The following is an 18,677-nucleotide window of genomic DNA, read 5'->3' as shown; positions in this document are numbered from 1 at the left end:
TTGGTCTCGCCACCCCTGCAGCTTATTGAAAGAAAGGGAGATACACTTTGCAAGAGAGAACCTGCAAGAACAGGTGAGCTTTTCAGCAAAAGCTCAGCTTCCCAGTGCAGCTACCAGGTCAGCAAACTTTTTCAGCAGGGGGCCAGTCCACTGTCCCTCAGACCTTGGGGGCGGGGGCGGGGCGGACTATGTTTTGAAGGAAAAAAATGAACAAATTGCTATGCTTCACAAATAGCCCAGAGATGCATTTTAAATAAAAGCACGCACGCTGATTCCCGGACTGTCCTCGGGCCAGATTTAGAAGGCGATTGGGCCAGATCCAGCCCCCAGGCCTTAGTTTGCCTACCCATGCACTGCAAACTCAAACTACAAGCCAGCTTTCAACGTTTTTAAGAAGATAGAGCTGAGCAGAAATTGACATATCTACCCTTCATGCTAGAAGAGGCTGCCCTTCTTAACCTTCCTGCCTTTTGCTACCTCCAGCATGTGGTGGAATATATTGAGCTCCATGCCCCCCCCCTCCCAACCACACCACGACCATTTCATACGTTGATAATTCTTGCTTGAAAGAAGATAGGAGCGCCGGGCAAACACATTAGGTCAGAGACTTGGCATTGGGTCTGTTCAACATCAGGACTTTTTTCCGTCTGAGATAATAGTACATGTCACAACAATTCAGAGCCAAGCTCTGGATCCTAGCTGCCTGAATGGTCCCCCCCCTTTAAATTTATTATCCCCCTTTCAAGGACCTCCGATCCTCTCTCCCATTCCTCCCAACGCCCCTGTGGGTTAGATTAGGCTGAGGGTTTAAAAGCACAGGGGTCTTCTTCATAGTGAAGTGAGGATTTGAACCTGTGCCTCCCTGCTGGAATCCCAGTTCTCTGTCCACGGCTGTGACGCAGCATCTTCAAATGTTACTGGGCTGTGGATTTTTTAAAGTTCTGCATTGGTGGTGTAGTGCAGCAACAAGGAAGATGGAGATACAGTTTCCTTCTCTGATTGTAATCTGCTGCTTGGCACCCTGAAGTCTCCCTTGCTTTTTCCGAGTGCTGTGGGTGCAGTTCTTAACTGATGATTATCTGACACGCGAACTCTGATGGATGGAGACAGCTGGGCCATGTCACTATCACCAGGGGAGGCTGAGTCATTTATTTCCTTGTGTGTGTTCTCTCTCTCCCTCTCCCTCCCTCTCCCTCTCTCTCCCTCTCTCTCTCTCCCTGTGTGTGCGCGATCCTACATTTCTGGACCTTGCAAGGTGGTTGGCCTTGTGTTCTCCCTGCAAGAGGAGAGGGCGTGTTGTTGATGGTAGAAAGCTCTTGCCTACCCCCTCAGCGACAAATAGGGCTGGGCAATATATTGATATACAGTCATACCTCGGTTTAAGTATGCTTCGGTTTGAGTACTTTCAGTTTAAGTACTCCGCGGACCCGTCTGGAACGGATTAATCTACTTTCCATTACTTACTTACTTACTTACTTTCTTTCTTTCTATATATATATATATATATATATATATATATATATATAGAATTTTTATTCAATTTTCCAAATAACAACAAAACAAAACAAAAAACAATTTTTTTATACAATACATCTTAAATTCCCCTCTCTCGCCTTGCTCTGCCGAGCTGTGACTTCCCTCCCTCCCTTCATGCGGTTTTCTTGTTAACTCCTATCTTGCAGTTCCTTATTATCTTTTTTCCAGTCAGTTCGTAGGATTTATTTCAATCCTGCAAGTGTTTTTAAACTTCTACAGTTTTTCTCCATATAGTCCACATATTTACTCCAGTCCTTTTGGAACCTTGTCTCTCCTTGGTCTCGGATCTACTTTCCATTACTTTCAATGGGAAAGTTCGCTTCAGGTTAAGTACGCTTCAGATTAAGTACAGACGTCCGGAACCAATTGTGTACTTAAACCGAGGTACCACTGTACTGTATTGTCCAAACCCAGTTTGAAGTCCATATCGTGGTATCGGTTTCAGAATTTTTGCCCTGGCAATATATCGCAAATCATGGGGTGTGGGATCACAATCTGGGAAATCTGTGAAGCCAGCCAATGCGTCTCTCTCTATTCCTGCAGCCCCTGTTAACTCTACTAGGTCAACTCTCCCCTGCCTCATGTAGCGGGCAGCTCCGGCAAAAATCACGATGCAGGAAAAACCTTGAAGTCAGCCAATGCCTTTACATATCTCCATCCTTTACTTCAGGCATCGTGATAAATCGGTATATATCACAATGTTTTTAGCTGGTGATATGTCACAGTGTTGAAACCCAGATAACGCCCAGCCCTAGTAGCAAATAATCTGAGAGATGTCTCCTGAAGAATTGTCGCTTGGGAGAAGATGCTTAAGAGTTCCTTCTCCACTTAAAAAAAATAATGTCGCCCCATTCTTTTGCCACATTCATTTCAATACAAAGTAAACACAATGTTGTGTGTGGGGGGGGCACATAATGATTTATGTGTACTTTAGAGACCGAAAGCAACAACAGCAACAAATACTGATTTTATTTGTCGGATGGATTTCTGTTCCAGATGTGAGACGAATATGCAAGCATTAGCGCTGTCCTCTGCATTTTGTTTTCATTGGAATTCTTCAACATTCCTATTTTGCGCCTTTGTTTTCGGATACATTGCAAAAAAAAAAAATTCTCTGAAATTTTCTGAGAAATGTATCATATATGTTCCCTCCCTGACTCTGACTGAATTAGATTCCTTCCCCCCTTTTTAAAGAATGATGGCAACCAGCTGATGTAAGCTTAGGGCAGCCTGGCTCCCTGCAGATGCTTTGGACTACAACTCTCATCAGCCCCAGGCAGCGCTAGGACTGATGGGAGTTGTAGTCCCAACTGGAGGGCACCATAGTTGGTGGAGGCTCGACGACTATGGTAGGGTTTGCCATATTTCAAAAGGTGAAAATCCGACACAAAAGTTGCTGTTTACAAAAGACTCTGTTTACAAGGGCCGAGTACCGGCTATGTCCTGGAAATTATGGCAACCCTACTCTACGGCCACCATCATTTGCAGCTTCCTGATGTCAGAGATTCCTAATCTAGGTGTGGTGAAGGAAGAGAGAGCTGGTTCTGGCTGACTGCTGAACCCTAATTAGCCTCAGTTCTGGCTTGTTTTTCTTACCCTGGCTCCTATAATGCAAAATGAAAGGGGAAGCCAGGTTCCCCCCTCGCAGACATCTAGCTTAGTTCAGGGATGACCATCTTCAGTATTCAGGCATGGCGAGTGACCCATCCACCAGGTCTGTGGGCTGGAAGCATACTTAACTGCTCAGCCCAGCTTCTTTGTAGCTGTTCAGCCTGTGACATCTTCTCTCCACTAGAAAATTAAAGGGAAAAAAGTGTCTCTGTTAGATCTTACGCTGTATTCCCGCTTACCCCCCCCCCCCCGGCATCTGCATTAAATAAGCTTCTTTAGCAGAACTTGATCCTCTTATGAAAACAAGGAATAATGTCAATGTCTCCATATGGGATTCATTAATTTTTTTGTGTTATGTTTCGGAGGAGGTCTTTTGTTTTGTTTTTTGTGGATGTGGAAAAAAAATCAGACGTTGATCCTGAACAATAGGCTGCTAACGGAGGTAAATAGACGAGGAGTGGGTTGCCGACCAACTAATTAACTATCCCCAAACTGGACGGAATTTCTTTTTTCCGCCTTCTTTCCTTGCTTTGCAAAATAATCTCCTGTAATCCTTGTTAGGCCTCCAAATCCCCTTATTGTTGTTCTGTATTGATTTCACTGGAATCTGCTTTTGGGGGATTTATCCATGGGCTTTTCCTTGTGGTTGGCTCAATAAATGTCTGGGCGCTTCAGTGTCCTGGGAATTTCAAAGGACATTTCCTCTACTGCATCTTCCCCCCTAAATTTCCAGCTGCTATTTGAGGACACGATATTCAAAGTGGTCCATGCCTGAACTTTTGATAGCTCTAAACCCCCAGGGGATAGGGAGAGTTTTAACATGGCGAGTGTGTGCTCCATGTTTAATTATTTCTCCCCATGCAGAATGCCGCCTACCCACCTCCTGAGTAGGCTAGCTTTTCACAAGAGAGATCTTGACATAGTGACCCAATCAAACATGCATCTTCCTCATCCCAGGGCATAAGAAGACAATCCAATCCCCTTCCTGAACATTCTGAATTTCCAAAAATCAAGGCTGGGAACATTTTGAAAGTGTCACGAGAGTTTAGGGTTTAGAGATAAGTTAGGAAAAGGTAGGGCTTTTGTCTCTGTCCGATGAATTTAATCATGCCAAGGAACCATGTCAAGTTCTGTTTTACTGAGTTTTTAAAATTATTATTGATTGTTTCCCCTTGTTTTATGAAGTGCATTCGTTTGAATATAAATTCTGCCACTGGTTGCAAGGGGTTTTGGAGACAAAGGATTAGATATTTCCCTGTTTGCAACTGTCTGTTGCAAACAAGCATGGATATGGGGTCCAATTAGAATGGTAATTACGGTACTGGCTTGTTCCGTGGGCAGAGAAGTTCCTTTGCTGTAATCACAGACCTGTTCCAATTACTGATGATGGAGTCCAAAGGTGCCTCAAGCCACCCTAAATAGAAGAAAAGGGACGAAACAAGTAACTCCAGTGTCTTCATCACTTCTGCTCCTTGCCATTGGCAATGAAGCAAACTATTGGCCAGGAAATGCAGTTGGATGCTAAATGCTTTCTGCACATCAATTTTAATTCCACTGTTTCCTTGTTTGGTGTATTATCTTGCTAGATTGAGAAAGGGGAGAACCGCCTTTCTCATTCAGACTTTTATCAGGATGCCCAGCAGGAACTGTAAACAAAACCACATGGATTCCAAGTGTTGTGATATCTTTAAACAAAACAGTTGGAGAAAATGTGTTCTCTAAGTAGATCAGTGTTGGCTAAAACTTTTTTTTTTGGCTGGTTGATGATCCATCTTAATTTTGGGCATATCCACACTTAATCTGGTTTAACAGCTGACTCCTTCCTAGGGAACCCTGGGAACTGTAATTCTTTGGAAGAGGAAGCTCTAATGGAGAATTGCCCAGGATTTTGTGGGGCAGGGGCCATAAAGTGTATAAAGCCAATTTAAGTTGGTAGTGTAGCCACATTCTTTCAAAGCATTTGCATACAACAACACTTTCCCACTCCCATCACTGCTACTTCTTCATGAAGTTTCTGCACTTGATCTCCTTCTGCTTTCTACATCACCTTATGGCTTCTAGTCCTCATTGATCAAAGCTATTCAGCTTTCCTGCCCCCTCATTTTGCAGAAATATAATTATTATTAATTTATTAAGGCATGCCTCAGTTTTCTATCGGAATAGTGATTGGGGAACATCCCCAATGGTGGAAGAAAACAAAAACAAAACAGACCAGTCCTAGTGGTGCAGCAATAAAAACCGTTAGCGCATTTGCAAAGCTAAGCAGGTTCCGGTATGGTTTCAAAATGGATAGGAAACCCCATATTGAGATTCGTGGACTGCATGACTCTTGGGGTCCCTTCCAACTCTACGATTCTGTGATTCTAATCACAACAATGTTAGCCAGTGCTTTTCTAGTCAGCAGTGAAAGAAGCCAGTGTTGGGGGTTTGGCAGAGCTCTCTGGAGAGGAGTAGCACATGAACCTGGCACCACTACCAAAAGGACCCTGCTTCTTATAAGCCAGCCGCTTTTGGTTTTCATTTGTTAATGGAAGAGTATGTTGGTGGGGGCACACAAGAAAGAAGCCTGTTTTTCATTGTGGTCGTGGTTATGGTGTACTGATAATTCAGGTTGGTTCATGCATCATACCAAGCCATAGCGCTGGCCTGTGGGAAGGAGTCCTCTAATCAGGCACTCCACCCTTCTCCTCTCTCATGCTCTGCTTAATTAGTTTTCTTCCAGCTTTGTGGCAAACCATAGTTTGCTGCTACGGCCAAGCTGTGAAACTATGGCTTGCAGAAACAAATTGGCAGGGATTTGTTGTGAAGAGCCAGGGAGTGCAGCGAACTTTGATCAGTACACCAAGATTGTTACTTTATGAGATAAATAAGGTGTGAGAAGGTTGATGCTTCTCAGTTGTTCCTGATTTTACTAGCTGCTGTCCGGAATCAGCAGCATCTGTCCTTGCCTCCCATAAAACTATGTAGTTCAGAAGCGCAGCCTTTCCCACCCTGCTCTGAAGCACTTGTACCACTAGGTGGCATTCAGGCTTGATCTACATTCAAGTCTTTATTGTCACGTAGGGTCTTACCTCTGAGCTCTGTTTAACAGAGGGTGAAAAAAAGAGGCTGAGCTCTTAGGAACAGAGGAAGCTCCCTTCGTATATTGAGTCCAGACCGTTGGTGAATATAGCTCAGTGTTGTCCATAGTGATGCTCCAGAGGTTTTAGCATGTAAAGCATCTCCTCTGCCTAACCTAGATTTTCAAGATCTTGTCTAAGATCTATGCAAGACCCATTATGTTCCAGAAAGTAATAGCATTTATGCTAAACCCCATGTTTATTGACCATCCTGGTTTGCTTGCACAAAGCTTGCAGAGAGGTTAGACTATAGGTTTATTGAACATTTGTCTTGGTATGTTTACGGGCAGTTTTAAGGCAATTAGCATTCATCCTGCTTTCATTGTGATTTGCTTGTAGGCTGGTTAGACATCTTCCTGTTAATCATTCATTTCTCCTACACTTTTCAGTGCATTTCCCTATCACAAAGAAGTTGAGTTCCTGGTTTTTCTTCTGCCAGAGCATTTTATTCCACTTTAGTTGTGCAAAACCAAGCACTTTGCAAGGCAGGCCAATCCTCTGATCCCCATGTTGCACATTATGATGATGATGATGATTATTTCAATTTATATGTGTGCAACATAGAAAACATATTACAGAACTTCCGTGATAAAAACATAGTAAAAAGTATATTGACAGACAGCCTAATAATAAACTAATTACCATAATAACACACACATCCCGCTTTTACAAGCCATTTAATGGCCATAGGCTTGGGTAGAGGAGTGTTTTCGCTTGGTGCCAAAAGATATGAAATGACGGCACCAGGCAAGCCTCTTCGGGGAGAGCATTCCACAACTGGGGAGCCACCACCAAAAAGGCCCTGTTCTCTTGTTGCCACTTTCTAAACCTCTCTGGGAGGGAGACATAGAGAAGGGCCTCAGATGACAAGTGCAGGGTCTGGAGCTGTTTGTATGGGGAAAGGCAGCCCTTAAGGTATTGAGGTCCTGAGCCATGTAAAGCTTTAAAGGTCAACACCAGCATTTTGAATACTAATCGGCCAGTGCAATTGTGTTAGGAGTTTGAGTAAGACTTGCCTAAGGCCACCTCTTATTTGTGTTTATTAAAGGTAAAGGGACCCCTGACCATTAGGTCCAGTCATGACCGACTCTGGGGTTGCGGCGCTCATCTCGCGTTATTGGCCGAGGGAGCCGGCGTACAGCTTCCAGGTCATGTGGCCGGCATGACTAAGCTGCTTCTGGTGAACCAGAGCAGCGCACGGAAACGCCATTTACCTTCCCGTTGTAGCAGTACCTATTTATCTACTTGCACTTTGACGTGCTTTTGAACTGCTAGGTGGGCAGGAGCTGAGACAGAGCAACGGGAGCTCACCCTGTCGCAGGGATTTGAACAGCCAACTTTCTGATCAGCAAGCCCTAGGCACTGTGGTTTAACCCACAGCGCCACCCGTGTCCCTTTTTGTGTTTATTAGTTGCATGTTAATCTAGGCACCGTCTGCACTAAACATTTAAAGCACTTTAAAAAGTCATGCCCCCCCCGCCCGCCCCCAAATTCTGGGAGCTGTAGTTTGCTAAGGATGTTGAGAGTTGTTAGGAGACCCTGTTTCCCCCAGAGAGCTGCAATTCCCAGAGTCCCTTGGGAAGAGAAATTGGCTGTTAAACCACCCTGGGAATTGTAGCTCTGTGAGGCGAATAGCGGTCTCTTAACAGCATGCTTAACAAACTACAGTTCCCAGGATTCTTTGCAGGAAGCCATGATTGTTTAAGGTAGAGTAATGCCTTTTTAAATGTAAAGTGCAGACAGGGTCTTATCTCATTATCTAGTAAGTTTGTGGATGCCATCTCGAGGTGGGGACCTTGTGTTTTAGAATGCGAGCTCTTGGCAGTCCCTGCCACATCAGCTGCCAGTGTGCTTGTTCTTTCATAATGTTGTGAAGAATGCAAAAAATAAAAGAGCAAAGTATAATCCTTCACTTATATGGCTCTTGCCCATGGGAGCGTGTAACCACAAATCAGCTTGTGTTCCATCAGTCATTTTTGATACCACAGACTAAGCTCCTTTCTTTTCCAGAAAGCTGTCGCCTCATCATGTATCTGCTTTGCTTTTCCAGTTTAAAATCGTAATTTCCAGTATGCTTGCACACTTTAAATATGACCCTAAATAGCAATTGGTACGGCTGAGCTGAAATTTCTCAAAAGAGTTTTCAATTCTGTGTCCAGGGCAGCTGTTTACCAGCTCCATCTGGTACGCAGGCTGAGACCCTATCTGCCCACAGACTGTCTCGCAAGAGTGGTGCATGCTCTAGTTATCTCTCACTTGGACTACTGCAATGCACTCTATGTGGGGCTTACTTTGAAGGTGACCTGGAAACTACAACTAATCCAGATTACGGCAGCTAGACTGGTGACTGGGAGTGGCCACCAAGACCACATAACACTGGTCTTGAAAGACCTACATTGGCTCCCAGTACATTTCTGAGCACAAGTCAAAGTGTTGGTGCTGACCTTTAAAGCCCTAAATGGCCTTGACCCAGTATGCCTGAAGGTGCGTCTCCACCCCCATCGTTCTGCCCAGACACAGAGGTCCAGTGCCGAGGGCCTTCTGGCGGTTCCTTCATTGCGAGAAGCCAAGTTGCAGGGAACCAGGCAGAGGGCCTTCTTGGTAGTGGCACCTGCCCTGTCGAACGCCCTCCCACCACATGTCAAAGAGAAAAACAACTACCAGACTTTTAGAAGACATCTGAAGGCAGCCCTATTTAGGGAAGCTTTTAATGTTCAATAGACTAATGTATTTTAATATTTTGTTGGAAGCCTCCCAGAGTGGCTGGGGAAATGCAGCCAGATGGGCAGGGTATAAATAATAAATTATTATTATTATTATTATTATTATTATTATTATTATTATTAAGATTTTTCAGTGTCGATTAATAGGAGGAGTTGTGTTCAGTGGAAGATGATTTTCTAAGAAAAATAGTTGAAGAAATGCACCTTTTTCTGAGTGGTGTTTGGGGATTTTTTTCAAGGCTTACCAGCAGTTCCTGGTGGAGAATATCAAGAATGGCAGAACAGTTTTCTCAAAAGGCAGCTTGACTGTTACTTAACTTTTTACTGCTATGGGCAGCAAGGAAGTCATGGGGGGGGGGGCGGCGGTGACACTCTGTTCTTGCAATGCAACAGTGAGGCCCAGTCTGTGTACCTTGTGAGCTGTATGTGTGTCCTAGGATGTGTTTGGAACCCTCTGCAAAAGCACCGAGATGGACATATTCTTCCACGAACAGATCAATTAAAACAAGTTCTCTCTGCAGAGGAAATAAATTTGAAAACTGAGGTCTTCAAAGATCCTGTCCTCCACAATTTGCTGTGAATGGCTGAGAGGAGGCGTGTGTCCCTTTGAGTAAAGGGATTTCCCCCTGATTTGCAGTGAACTTTCGCAGAAGGCGGGAGCAATGAGGTGCTTTGCGATAAGGCAAAGAATTTGAACCCACCATGAACAGCCCTTACCTCAATTCTCCTCACCCTTCTGCAGCCTGCTACTTTCCCACGGCAGAATGGGGATTTGATTCTGGGCCTCTCAAGTCCTTGTGTGACACTCCTAACCACCCACAGTGTAGTGTAGTGGTTAAGAGCGGTAGACTTGTAATCTGGGGAACCGGGTTCATGTCTCCGCTCCTCCACATGTAGCTGCTGGGTGACCTTGGGCTAGTCACACTTCTCTGAAGTCTCTCAGCGTCACTCACCTCACAGAGTATTTGTTGTGGGGCAGGAAGGGAAAGGAGCAGGAAGGGAATGTTAGCCGCTTTGAGACTCCTTTGGGTAGTGATAAAGCGGGATATCAAATCCAAACTCTTCTTCTTCTATTCATTGTGCATCGAAGTCACCAGCAACCTCCTCCTCCTCCTCCTCCTCCTCCTCCTCCTCCTCCTCCTCCTCCTCCTCCTCCTCCTCCTCCTCCTCCTCCTCCTCCTCCTTCTTCTTCTTCTTCTTCTTCTTCTTCTTCGGGTTGTGTCTATTTCTTTTTGTGGAAATCTGGCGTGATTCTGGGTATTCAGTCTGATTCAGGCTAAGAGGAGCAGCTGCCATATTCTTTCCCTAATCTGTAGAGCTACACGGTTTAGGACGTTAATGCTCTGCAGTATTTCTGCAGATTGCATCATTTTCAGGCTTTCATAACAATGTGACAAGCCTAATGTAAAACAGATATCAAAGAGGTTCTCTGTTTTCGGCGTGGCTGTGATTTCCTCCTTATTAAAAGGTCAGCAAGTGGAAGGGGATGATACGGGGAGGAGGATTTGCTGGATGAAGTACCACACAATTCAGTTTGTGTGTGTGTGGGGGGGTGTCTTTTTGAAAACTGCAGCCCTAGACTTTGGTTTGGAATTGAAATGACTGGTTAGCTTCCATTAAAAAAAAAGCTCTGCAAAGCACACAACTCTGCAGCTCTTCCAGATGTTTTTAATAATGCAGCTTGGAACTGTCGCATCAGCAGTCTAGAGAGCTTAGCTGCTGGGTTTTCTCGTCCTTGCTCTGTTTTGAGCACTTCTCGTTCACAGGTTTCTTTAAAAGAGGGGCCACCAAGCTTCTTTGGCCCGTGGGGACACTTGGGTTGTTTAGTGAGTGCTGTGGGTGCCATTTGCCCTGGTTACTTCTCCCCACCCCCTTCCCCAGATCTATCCTTCTCCCCAACATCAGAGACAAAGATAAAGAGTGCACATGTGGGGATCTGCGTAAGAGTGGAATCCAGTAGAATTTATCTGAGCCTTGAAACAGCACATAGAGTTGAAAGAGGAAGTGAGAGAGAGCATCCTTCTTCCAACTTCCTCCTTCAGCTCTATGCAGTTTTCAAGGAAGAAAAAGGTAAGCCAGCCTGTTAGTGAACCCAGCTTTACAGTGGTTGCATGGCGGGAATGTAGCCTGTTGTACAAAGGTAAGAGTCCTATGGGATGCAGGTGGCGCTGTGGTCTAAACAACTGAGCCTCTTGGGCTTGCCGATCAGAAGGTTGGCGGTTCGAATCTCCCCAATGGGAGATTCCCATTTCTCTTTCCCAGCTTCTGGCAACCTAGCAATTCGAAAGCACGCTAGTGCAAGTAGATAAATAGGTACCGCTGCGACGGGAAGGTAAACGGCATTTCTGTGTGCTCTAGTTTCTGTCACGGTGTTCTGTTGCGCCAGAAGCGGTTTAGTTATGCTAGCCACATGACCCAGAAAGCTGTCTGTGGACAAACACCGGCTCTCTTTACCAAGAGTCACATCCATTCTTCTGCCCAGTTTTGCCTCTGGCCACACCACACCCACTGTGAGATTGGGGCCCCCAGGCTAAAAAAGACTCCCTACCTCTGATAAAAAGTTTTATGGATATTTGCAGCTTTGTTCCAGAAGAAAATTGGCAGACAGCATAGGTTTTTTTTTGTAAAATGTTGCTGTGTGCAGGCAGCAACCATTTTATGCATGTCTGATTGACGCATGCACATGCTCACGCTCATTGCTGCCTACCCAGAAGTGGCACCCAAACAGGGTTGGTCTTATGCGCACTCTGCTGATGCATGCATGCATGTGGGGGGGGCAGTTGTCAGGAAAGGAACCCCCATGCAAAATGGTCTTCTACCCCTGTCCTTGGAGATAGTTTGGAAATTTGTTAACTGTGTGTATTCTCCTTCTTGGTGTGTGTATGCTGGATCTTAATTATTTAATGAATTTGTGCTGTCTGGCACAAAAAGGGTGCTTGAGTTAGTGAGAAAACTATACTACTGTACAAAGGAAAACATGTATTTTTCCAGCCACCTTTGGTGCACAGCCCCTGGAAGATTGCCCCCAAGGGAATGTGGCCCTTGGGCTGAATGAGGTTACCTGTATGAGTTTAAATTGGAGAAACAGAAATGCATACATATGGGAAGGGTTGCAGCTCAGTGGCAGAGCATCATCTTTGCACATAGAAGGTCTCAGGTTCAATCCCCAGCATTTTCCAGATGGAGACTCCTGCCTGATACCCTGGAGAGCTGCTGCCCGTCATTGTAGACAGTACTGAGCAAGTCTGGCTCAGTAGAAGGCAGTTTCCTATGACCCAACAGTTTAAACCCCTTTGCTTGCGTTTGAAATTCGAGAACTGCCGTCTGTGGGCGATGGAGCAGCAGAGATTCTATCCAAATGTGAGAAGAGAGCAGTGGGTTTCCTCACAACTGTGAGTGCAAGCAGTTTGGCCATTTCCTTACCACAGCCGTTTACAGCATAAAGAAGCTTGAGGTGGCCCAAACCCCAGACCAAGAAGGGGAGGGGGCTGCCGAGAAATGGAAGCAAATATAAAATTAAACCAAGGAAGCTGTGATTTGAATAAGGGAGGTGTGGTCATGGGGAGCAGGAGGATTGATCTATGTACAACAGTCATGCAATTTGTGTATTTGTGGGTGCTACAAGAATCTGTTTGAGATGGAATTCAGTAGCCAGGTTTGAAACTCTGGATTCCTTGGATTTTGGTCTGTTGTGGACCTTGCATCACAATGCAAGAGACCTTTTACACGTGACCAACTCAGTTTATCACATCAAGCAAGGGTTGTCTGATATTGTCTGCCGTGCATGCGTTACTGCTGAAATCCATTGCAACCGACCTATGGTTCAATTCAGTAGGGCTTTATTGTCCATATCTTGGTAAGCTTGAGGCATGTAGAATGAGGTCTCGACCATGGTGAAACGTTCTGTGGACTTATAGGCAGAAGGCTTTTTCAAATGGATTTAGGAAGCTGCTTTCTACCAAGTACGCCTGGATCCCCCCCCCTTTTAGGGTTGAGGAAGATTCCCCGTGATTCCCCGCAAAAAGCACATGCTGCCTTTGACATTGGAGCAAGAACATGTGTTTGGATCCCCAAGGTTGGCATAGGGCCTGCCACTCAAAACAGCACAACCATTATTGCTTTGTATGGAGAGCGCAAAAAACTGGAAGCAGTTGGATGAAATTCTCAGATTGCCTTCCCCATGTCTTCCAAGTTAAGGGGTCAGGGTAATGAGAGTCTGCCATACCTTGGGCAAATCCTGAGTACCCTGAGCTATAGCATGTTACCGGTTTTGCTGCTTGCCATTTTTCAATGCTGCTAATTTCCAAGTCTCTAGCTTAGAAGGTCTTCTTGCAGCAGAGCTCATAAAAGTTCATTTTATGTGTCCAAGAAGGAAGTGGAGCTGAGTCATCCCCGCCTACAAGTAAACTTTGCCTGTGGTGGTGAAGAAGAAGAAGAAGAAGAAGAAGAAGAAGAAGAAGAAGAAGAAGAAGAAGAAGAAGAAGAAGAAGAAGAAGAAGAAGAAGAAGAAGCAGCAGCAGCCTTGATTAGTTTGGTGACTATCGATCCCCTTCGTAATTTCTCTCTCTCTCTCTGGCTTTGTGCAGAGCCAGAGAAACCCCTCAATTGCACAAAGCCAATGCCATGAGTTTGTGCTCAGCAGCTCTGATAAAGAAGACTCCTTCTTGAAGCATGTGACTTCTCTGACATCATGTGAACTGTACAGGCCATGCTAACAGATGTTTTTTAGCTATCTTTTGGTGGGGTACGTGCCTTTGTTCCTGAAGAAGAATGCTCAGACTTGAAAAGGCTTTGAGCTCAAATTGTTTTGAGTGCACCTTTTGCAGCCGCCTCTTTGTTCCTGGGCTGATTCCTTCCATTTCTCATTTTCCTTAGCCTGTAGGGTGAGAGAGGGCTAGACAACAAAACCCACACCTTCAGCCTGACCTTTGACTCCTTCCTGACTAAAACTGTGCCCCTCTGTGGCTATTCTATAGCAGGAGAGGTGAGGCAGTGGGTACATTCACACCATGCATTTAAAGCACCATGATACCACTTTAAACAGCCCCCCAGGAATCCTGGGAGCTGTAGTTTGTTACAGGTGCTGAGAGTCTCCATAAGACCCCTTGTCCCCTCAGTTTTACAATCCCCAGAGTTCCCTGGCAAGAGTATTTGACTGTCAAATCACTGAGAATTGCAGCTGCATGAGGGGAATAGGGGTCTCTTAAGGGGCTTGTTAGGGTCTCAGTACTCCTAACAAACTACAGCCATGGGGGTGGGGGAAAGCTTCAAATGGATGGTGTGAATGTGGCCACTGAGGCCCCTTCCATTGGCTCTGCTCCTCCTTCAGCCATTCCAACTGGCTACAGCAGAGAAGGAAGAGAGCCGGGCCTCTTCATAGTCTTGGCTGGAGCTAACCACCATTTTGCTCCTCCCGGCTCAGAAGCGTCTCCTTCAGCAGCCGTTCAACCTGCTCATTATAACGACTTGGTAACCTTGCTGTAAAAGTGAGAGCACGGAGGTGCTTATTTTCCTCTGCCCTCCCCATTTACTTTTCCTTTTGTATCACAGCTGTTGGATGGCATGCCATTATTTCAAGTTGAAAGCAGTCTTAAGGGCATTGGCACAGCAAGTAAACAACTAAGGAAATACAGGGCTCAATAATGTCATGGCCTCGATGCTCACGCACATAGCTGATGGGCCCAGCTAACAGCTAGCTACTATTAAAGGTGCTAGGAGTTGTTTCAGGTTTCCAGGAAAGACTGATGAGGACATTAGTGGGCCCTTTCTGTTAATTCTGGTGCTCTTCTTGCCATAAATCTTTGTTACGACTGTGGTGTCCTCAGCATTTGATTCTGTGGCCTGTGAAAATGTGCCTGATAACTCCAGCACTCTGCATCTAATGCTGTGGCTTGCCTGAACTGTGTACCCCTTCAAAGGTGGGCTGGGACAGGGTGAGGGGGGGGGAGGATGCTGATCGCTGAAATCAGTATAGTGGAAAATAGGCATGAATGAACCTTTTTGCAATCTCCTTTGGTGATGGCAGCGGCTGGAGGGGAAACCATTAATCAGTTTCCCCACACGTAATGCCTCCTTTTCGAAATCTTTAACATGGTTTTCTCCTCGTCTTTAATGGGAAAATACACCTCCCTCCCTGTTTAATCAGATCAGGCAAACATCTGCCTAATCATGTATGATCTGCTTTTTGAGTTCATCTCACGTAGCCCATGCTTCCTATTTTACAATGAGAACTCTAGAAGAGCCCTGTGAGATCAGACCAAAGGCCTGTGTTGTCCAGCAACCTTTCCTGCAGTGGCGAAGCAGATGTGCTGCAAATGCCCCTCCAGGCAAAGAGACCTCTCCAGTTTCTGCCGCTAGCATGCTGCCTCTGAACCTGGTGCATTAGAGAGCATTATGCTCCATGAATCCTTTATCCTTGACTTCCCCAACTTGGCACCCCAGCCCAGTAAGATATTATTGGACTCCAACTCCCCTCATCCCCAGCCAGCATAGTCAGGAATGATAGAAGTTGTGGTCCAGCAACATCTGGAAGGCCCAGAAGGTTTATTCACCCCTCCTTTAAACAAAGAAGAAACCAGCTGTGGAGGACACTTATCGTCAAGCATTTGTGACATTCCCAACGCACCTGGCTCCCTATCACCAGAGCAGTTTTGCAACTATATTCAACATGTTTGCCAGTAAATAACAACAACAACAACAACAACAAGAACAGGATTACAGATATATTTAGTTATTTTAAAGGCTCACAGGCAGTTTAAACCATGTTAGAAAGAGACTTACAGCTGTACCAGCTTTCAGCTTTTGATACCTGTATGTGTGGTGCCAACTGCATGGGAAGTTGGCTTATACTGAGTCAGATGATTGGTCTATCTAACTCTGTATAGTCTGACTGGCAGCGGCTCTGCAAAGTTTCTGGCAGGGATCTTTCCCCAGCCCTAGCCAGAGATGCTGATTATTGAACCCAGGACCATCTGCATGTAAGGCAGATGCTCTGCCACTGAGCTACGGTCCTACTGTGAACATTTTCTGTGTTCACTCTCATAAGAGCATACTGCTGTTTCTCTGCCCAACATGTTACTGCTTTGTTGATCAGGGAAGGACAGAACTATTTCTGGGCCATGTCACTTTTTGCATAGGCTTACCTGTACTTCTGTTCCATTGTTTTGTTTAAACAACAACAACAACAACCAACCAACCTCATTGATACTGTTACTTACATATATATGGAGTTTGAAAAAGTGTACATAGTTTGATCCATTAGCTGAGCACTGGATTCAGAGTCAAAAAGCATTCAGAGATATCCATTATCTCTGCTTTAAATGGTGATCTGCGTGTTATTCTGAAAGGTGTGGATTTGGGACACGCTGCATGCAAGTGTTTGCAAAGACTGAATTCCTCAAGCGTTACTTATTGCCGAGTACCCTTTTTTCACTGGAGAAGAAGCAGGCGTTGGGTGTTTAGTGTGTCAAACTGGCATAACTGCTCTCCTGTAATGAAATTGGTGGAAAGGTTGCCATCTTTTCCCCCTGTTTCATCGTCCAATTCTCCACCCCCCAACTTTCCCTGCACAGAGTCTTTTTGACTCTGAAGCAAATAACTCAAGTAAAGTAAGCAGAAATACCAAAAAAGAGCCTGTCCCCTGAGAGACCAGGGGCCGGGGCGGAGACTGAAGGGGGCTCCCATCAATTTTGTGGGGCAGTGTGTGTTTCGTTCTTTATGCTTGGCTGATGTGAATAAGCTATTGGGAGCAAAAGGGGCACCGCTTGTAGGCGAGGGCCAGGACAAGAGAGAGAAGCGGGTGGGACTGATCCTCTAAGAGCCCTGGAAACAAAATTGGGGGTTTAGCCTAGGTTTTTATTCTTGCCACAAGAGTGGCTACTTCTCAAGGTGGAAGAGGCGAACCAAAAGAAGGAACCTCTTCCTCTCCTCTCCTCTCTCCCAGCCAAAAAGATGAATCACATTCCCAAAATTACAATTAAGTTTTCAGCTCTCGCAGAACACCAGGGCAGTGAGCAAATGGTGACGTCTCAACTCTGGTCAGGAGGGAGTGGTTTTTATTTCCTTTCCACCACCTCCAACTGTCTGCTGTCATTAGACTTTTTGACTTACTTTAGAGCAACCCTGGGTGAAAACCGACTATACTCACAGAGAAGATCAGAAGGAAAAGTGTGGCACATCTCTGGCGGTCACTTTCTTTCTCTGTAGCAAAATTACGTTTGCGTTTTTTACTGCTCTCCATTTGAATTAGGCACATTGGGATTTAGTCTAGCCTGAATCTTATTTTATTTTTGCACGGGGAGACGACAACGTGCCTTTATTTTTATTTTTGTCTGTTTATAGAAAGTTCCTGTTTCAAACATCTGGATTTTGTTGGTTGTTGGGTCCTTGCACCCATCCCCCTCTTTTTTCTTTTTTCTTTACTTCCCTGGATCTTGAAGTGTTTTCAAACTGGATTGGGAAACTTTTCAGTGGCAAAAAGTTTCAAGGACGTTTTGGCGTTCCCCCCTCCCAAGCAGCAAATCTCCTTCTGCATAGCCAACCATATCCATCCTGCATACTGCTTGCATCTTTTATACAAGTAGCTCTATGTTTCAATGAGTCTTTTTTTTAAATAAAAAAAATCAACCAGTCACAGTGGTGAAGTTTCTCTCCCCCCTTTCTTCCTGTTGAGAGAACTGGCCAGACTCAATGTGATTCAGAGAGAGAGAGAGAGATCTTGCCGAGACTCGAGGACCCTTAGCAAAAACACATCTGGGAGAGAGGTTTTTGGATTTTTTGAGTTCTCGCTTGCTTGCGAATCTACCCTGGAGTTGATGATTAGCTCTGCTCTTCATAACCCCAATCCTCAGACAAAATGTACGAACGTCATAAGAGACGATATAGCCTATGTGACATTTCGAAGGTGGACAGGACTGTGGATGTTGTGCTCTTAAAGGTAGGGTGCGGTTGCTTCTTTTCAAGGTTTTCATGGTCTGCATCTCCGTTAGCTCCTGTTGCAGGAAGAAGCCAGATGTTTCTTGCTTTCTCTCCCGCTGTTGTTCTTCCCAGCTGTTTGTCATGATGGGACTTGGTAGGACATGGAAATACGTTCATTTCCAATTGCATATTTTAAAACTGCAAAGGAGCTGAGAATTTTGTGGTGTGATCCCATGCACGTTGACTCAGAAGTGAGGTGTGCAATGTTCACAGGCAAAATTGCATAGGATTTTCAGAAAAGGGGGGGGGGAGACCCCACAGAACCTTAACTTAAACATCTTTCTCGGTTGTTCGCTAGGTGAATGCAGAGGTAATAAGTACAACTGCGCTTACAACAATGGAAATAAAATAGAAAGACGGGTAATGTTCTCTTTAATATTCTATTTGCGGATAAATACTTGTCCCTTTGGTGGCTTTTGGTATAGTTATCTGACTTGGTTGCATTTGCTGTACTCTGTACAGTAGTCATTCTGCTGGTCACTGTTTTGGTTGGTATATTTCGCCTTTCTCCAAGCTGTTCAGAGTGGCGCTCTCTATTGTCACAACAACCTTATGGGGTAGGCTAAGCTGAGTGAGAGGGACGGTCTCAGGGTCATCCAGTAAAAAGTTCTTTGCTAAGTGATGGATATGAATGGGTTTCCCCCCAGTCAGATTCCAAATGATGTGATCTGTCCATCACACCAGTATTAGCTCCCTGGATTATGCTCAGCTA

At 45.1% G+C, this 18,677-nt stretch overlaps 1 protein-coding gene across 19 annotated transcripts in view; it reads left to right on the top strand.

Moving 5' to 3' along the window:
* Positions 1–18,677, top strand: part of AKAP13 (A-kinase anchoring protein 13) — a 233,000-nt gene that overhangs the window by 128,715 nt on the left and 85,608 nt on the right. Inside the window, exon 1 of one of the 19 annotated variants that reach the window (XM_088656967.1) lies at positions 17,671–17,924. The exons of 17 other annotated variants lie outside the window; for them this stretch is intronic. In XM_088656967.1, the coding sequence (XP_088513093.1) occupies positions 17,844–17,924 (81 nt within the window). In that variant the 5' untranslated portion in view covers positions 17,671–17,843. Of the gene's footprint in view, positions 1–17,670; positions 17,925–18,677 lie in introns of those variants that run through there. One more of the 19 variants, XM_035130710.3, reaches the window with a different exon arrangement.

This window comes from Zootoca vivipara, chromosome 13 (assembly GCF_965207765.1).
Source record: "Zootoca vivipara chromosome 13, rZooViv2.hap1.1, whole genome shotgun sequence".
NCBI lineage: Eukaryota > Metazoa > Chordata > Lepidosauria > Squamata > Lacertidae > Zootoca > Zootoca vivipara.
The sequence above is the reverse complement of the archived record's forward strand: the minus strand, read 5'-3'. Positions and strand labels throughout refer to the sequence as shown.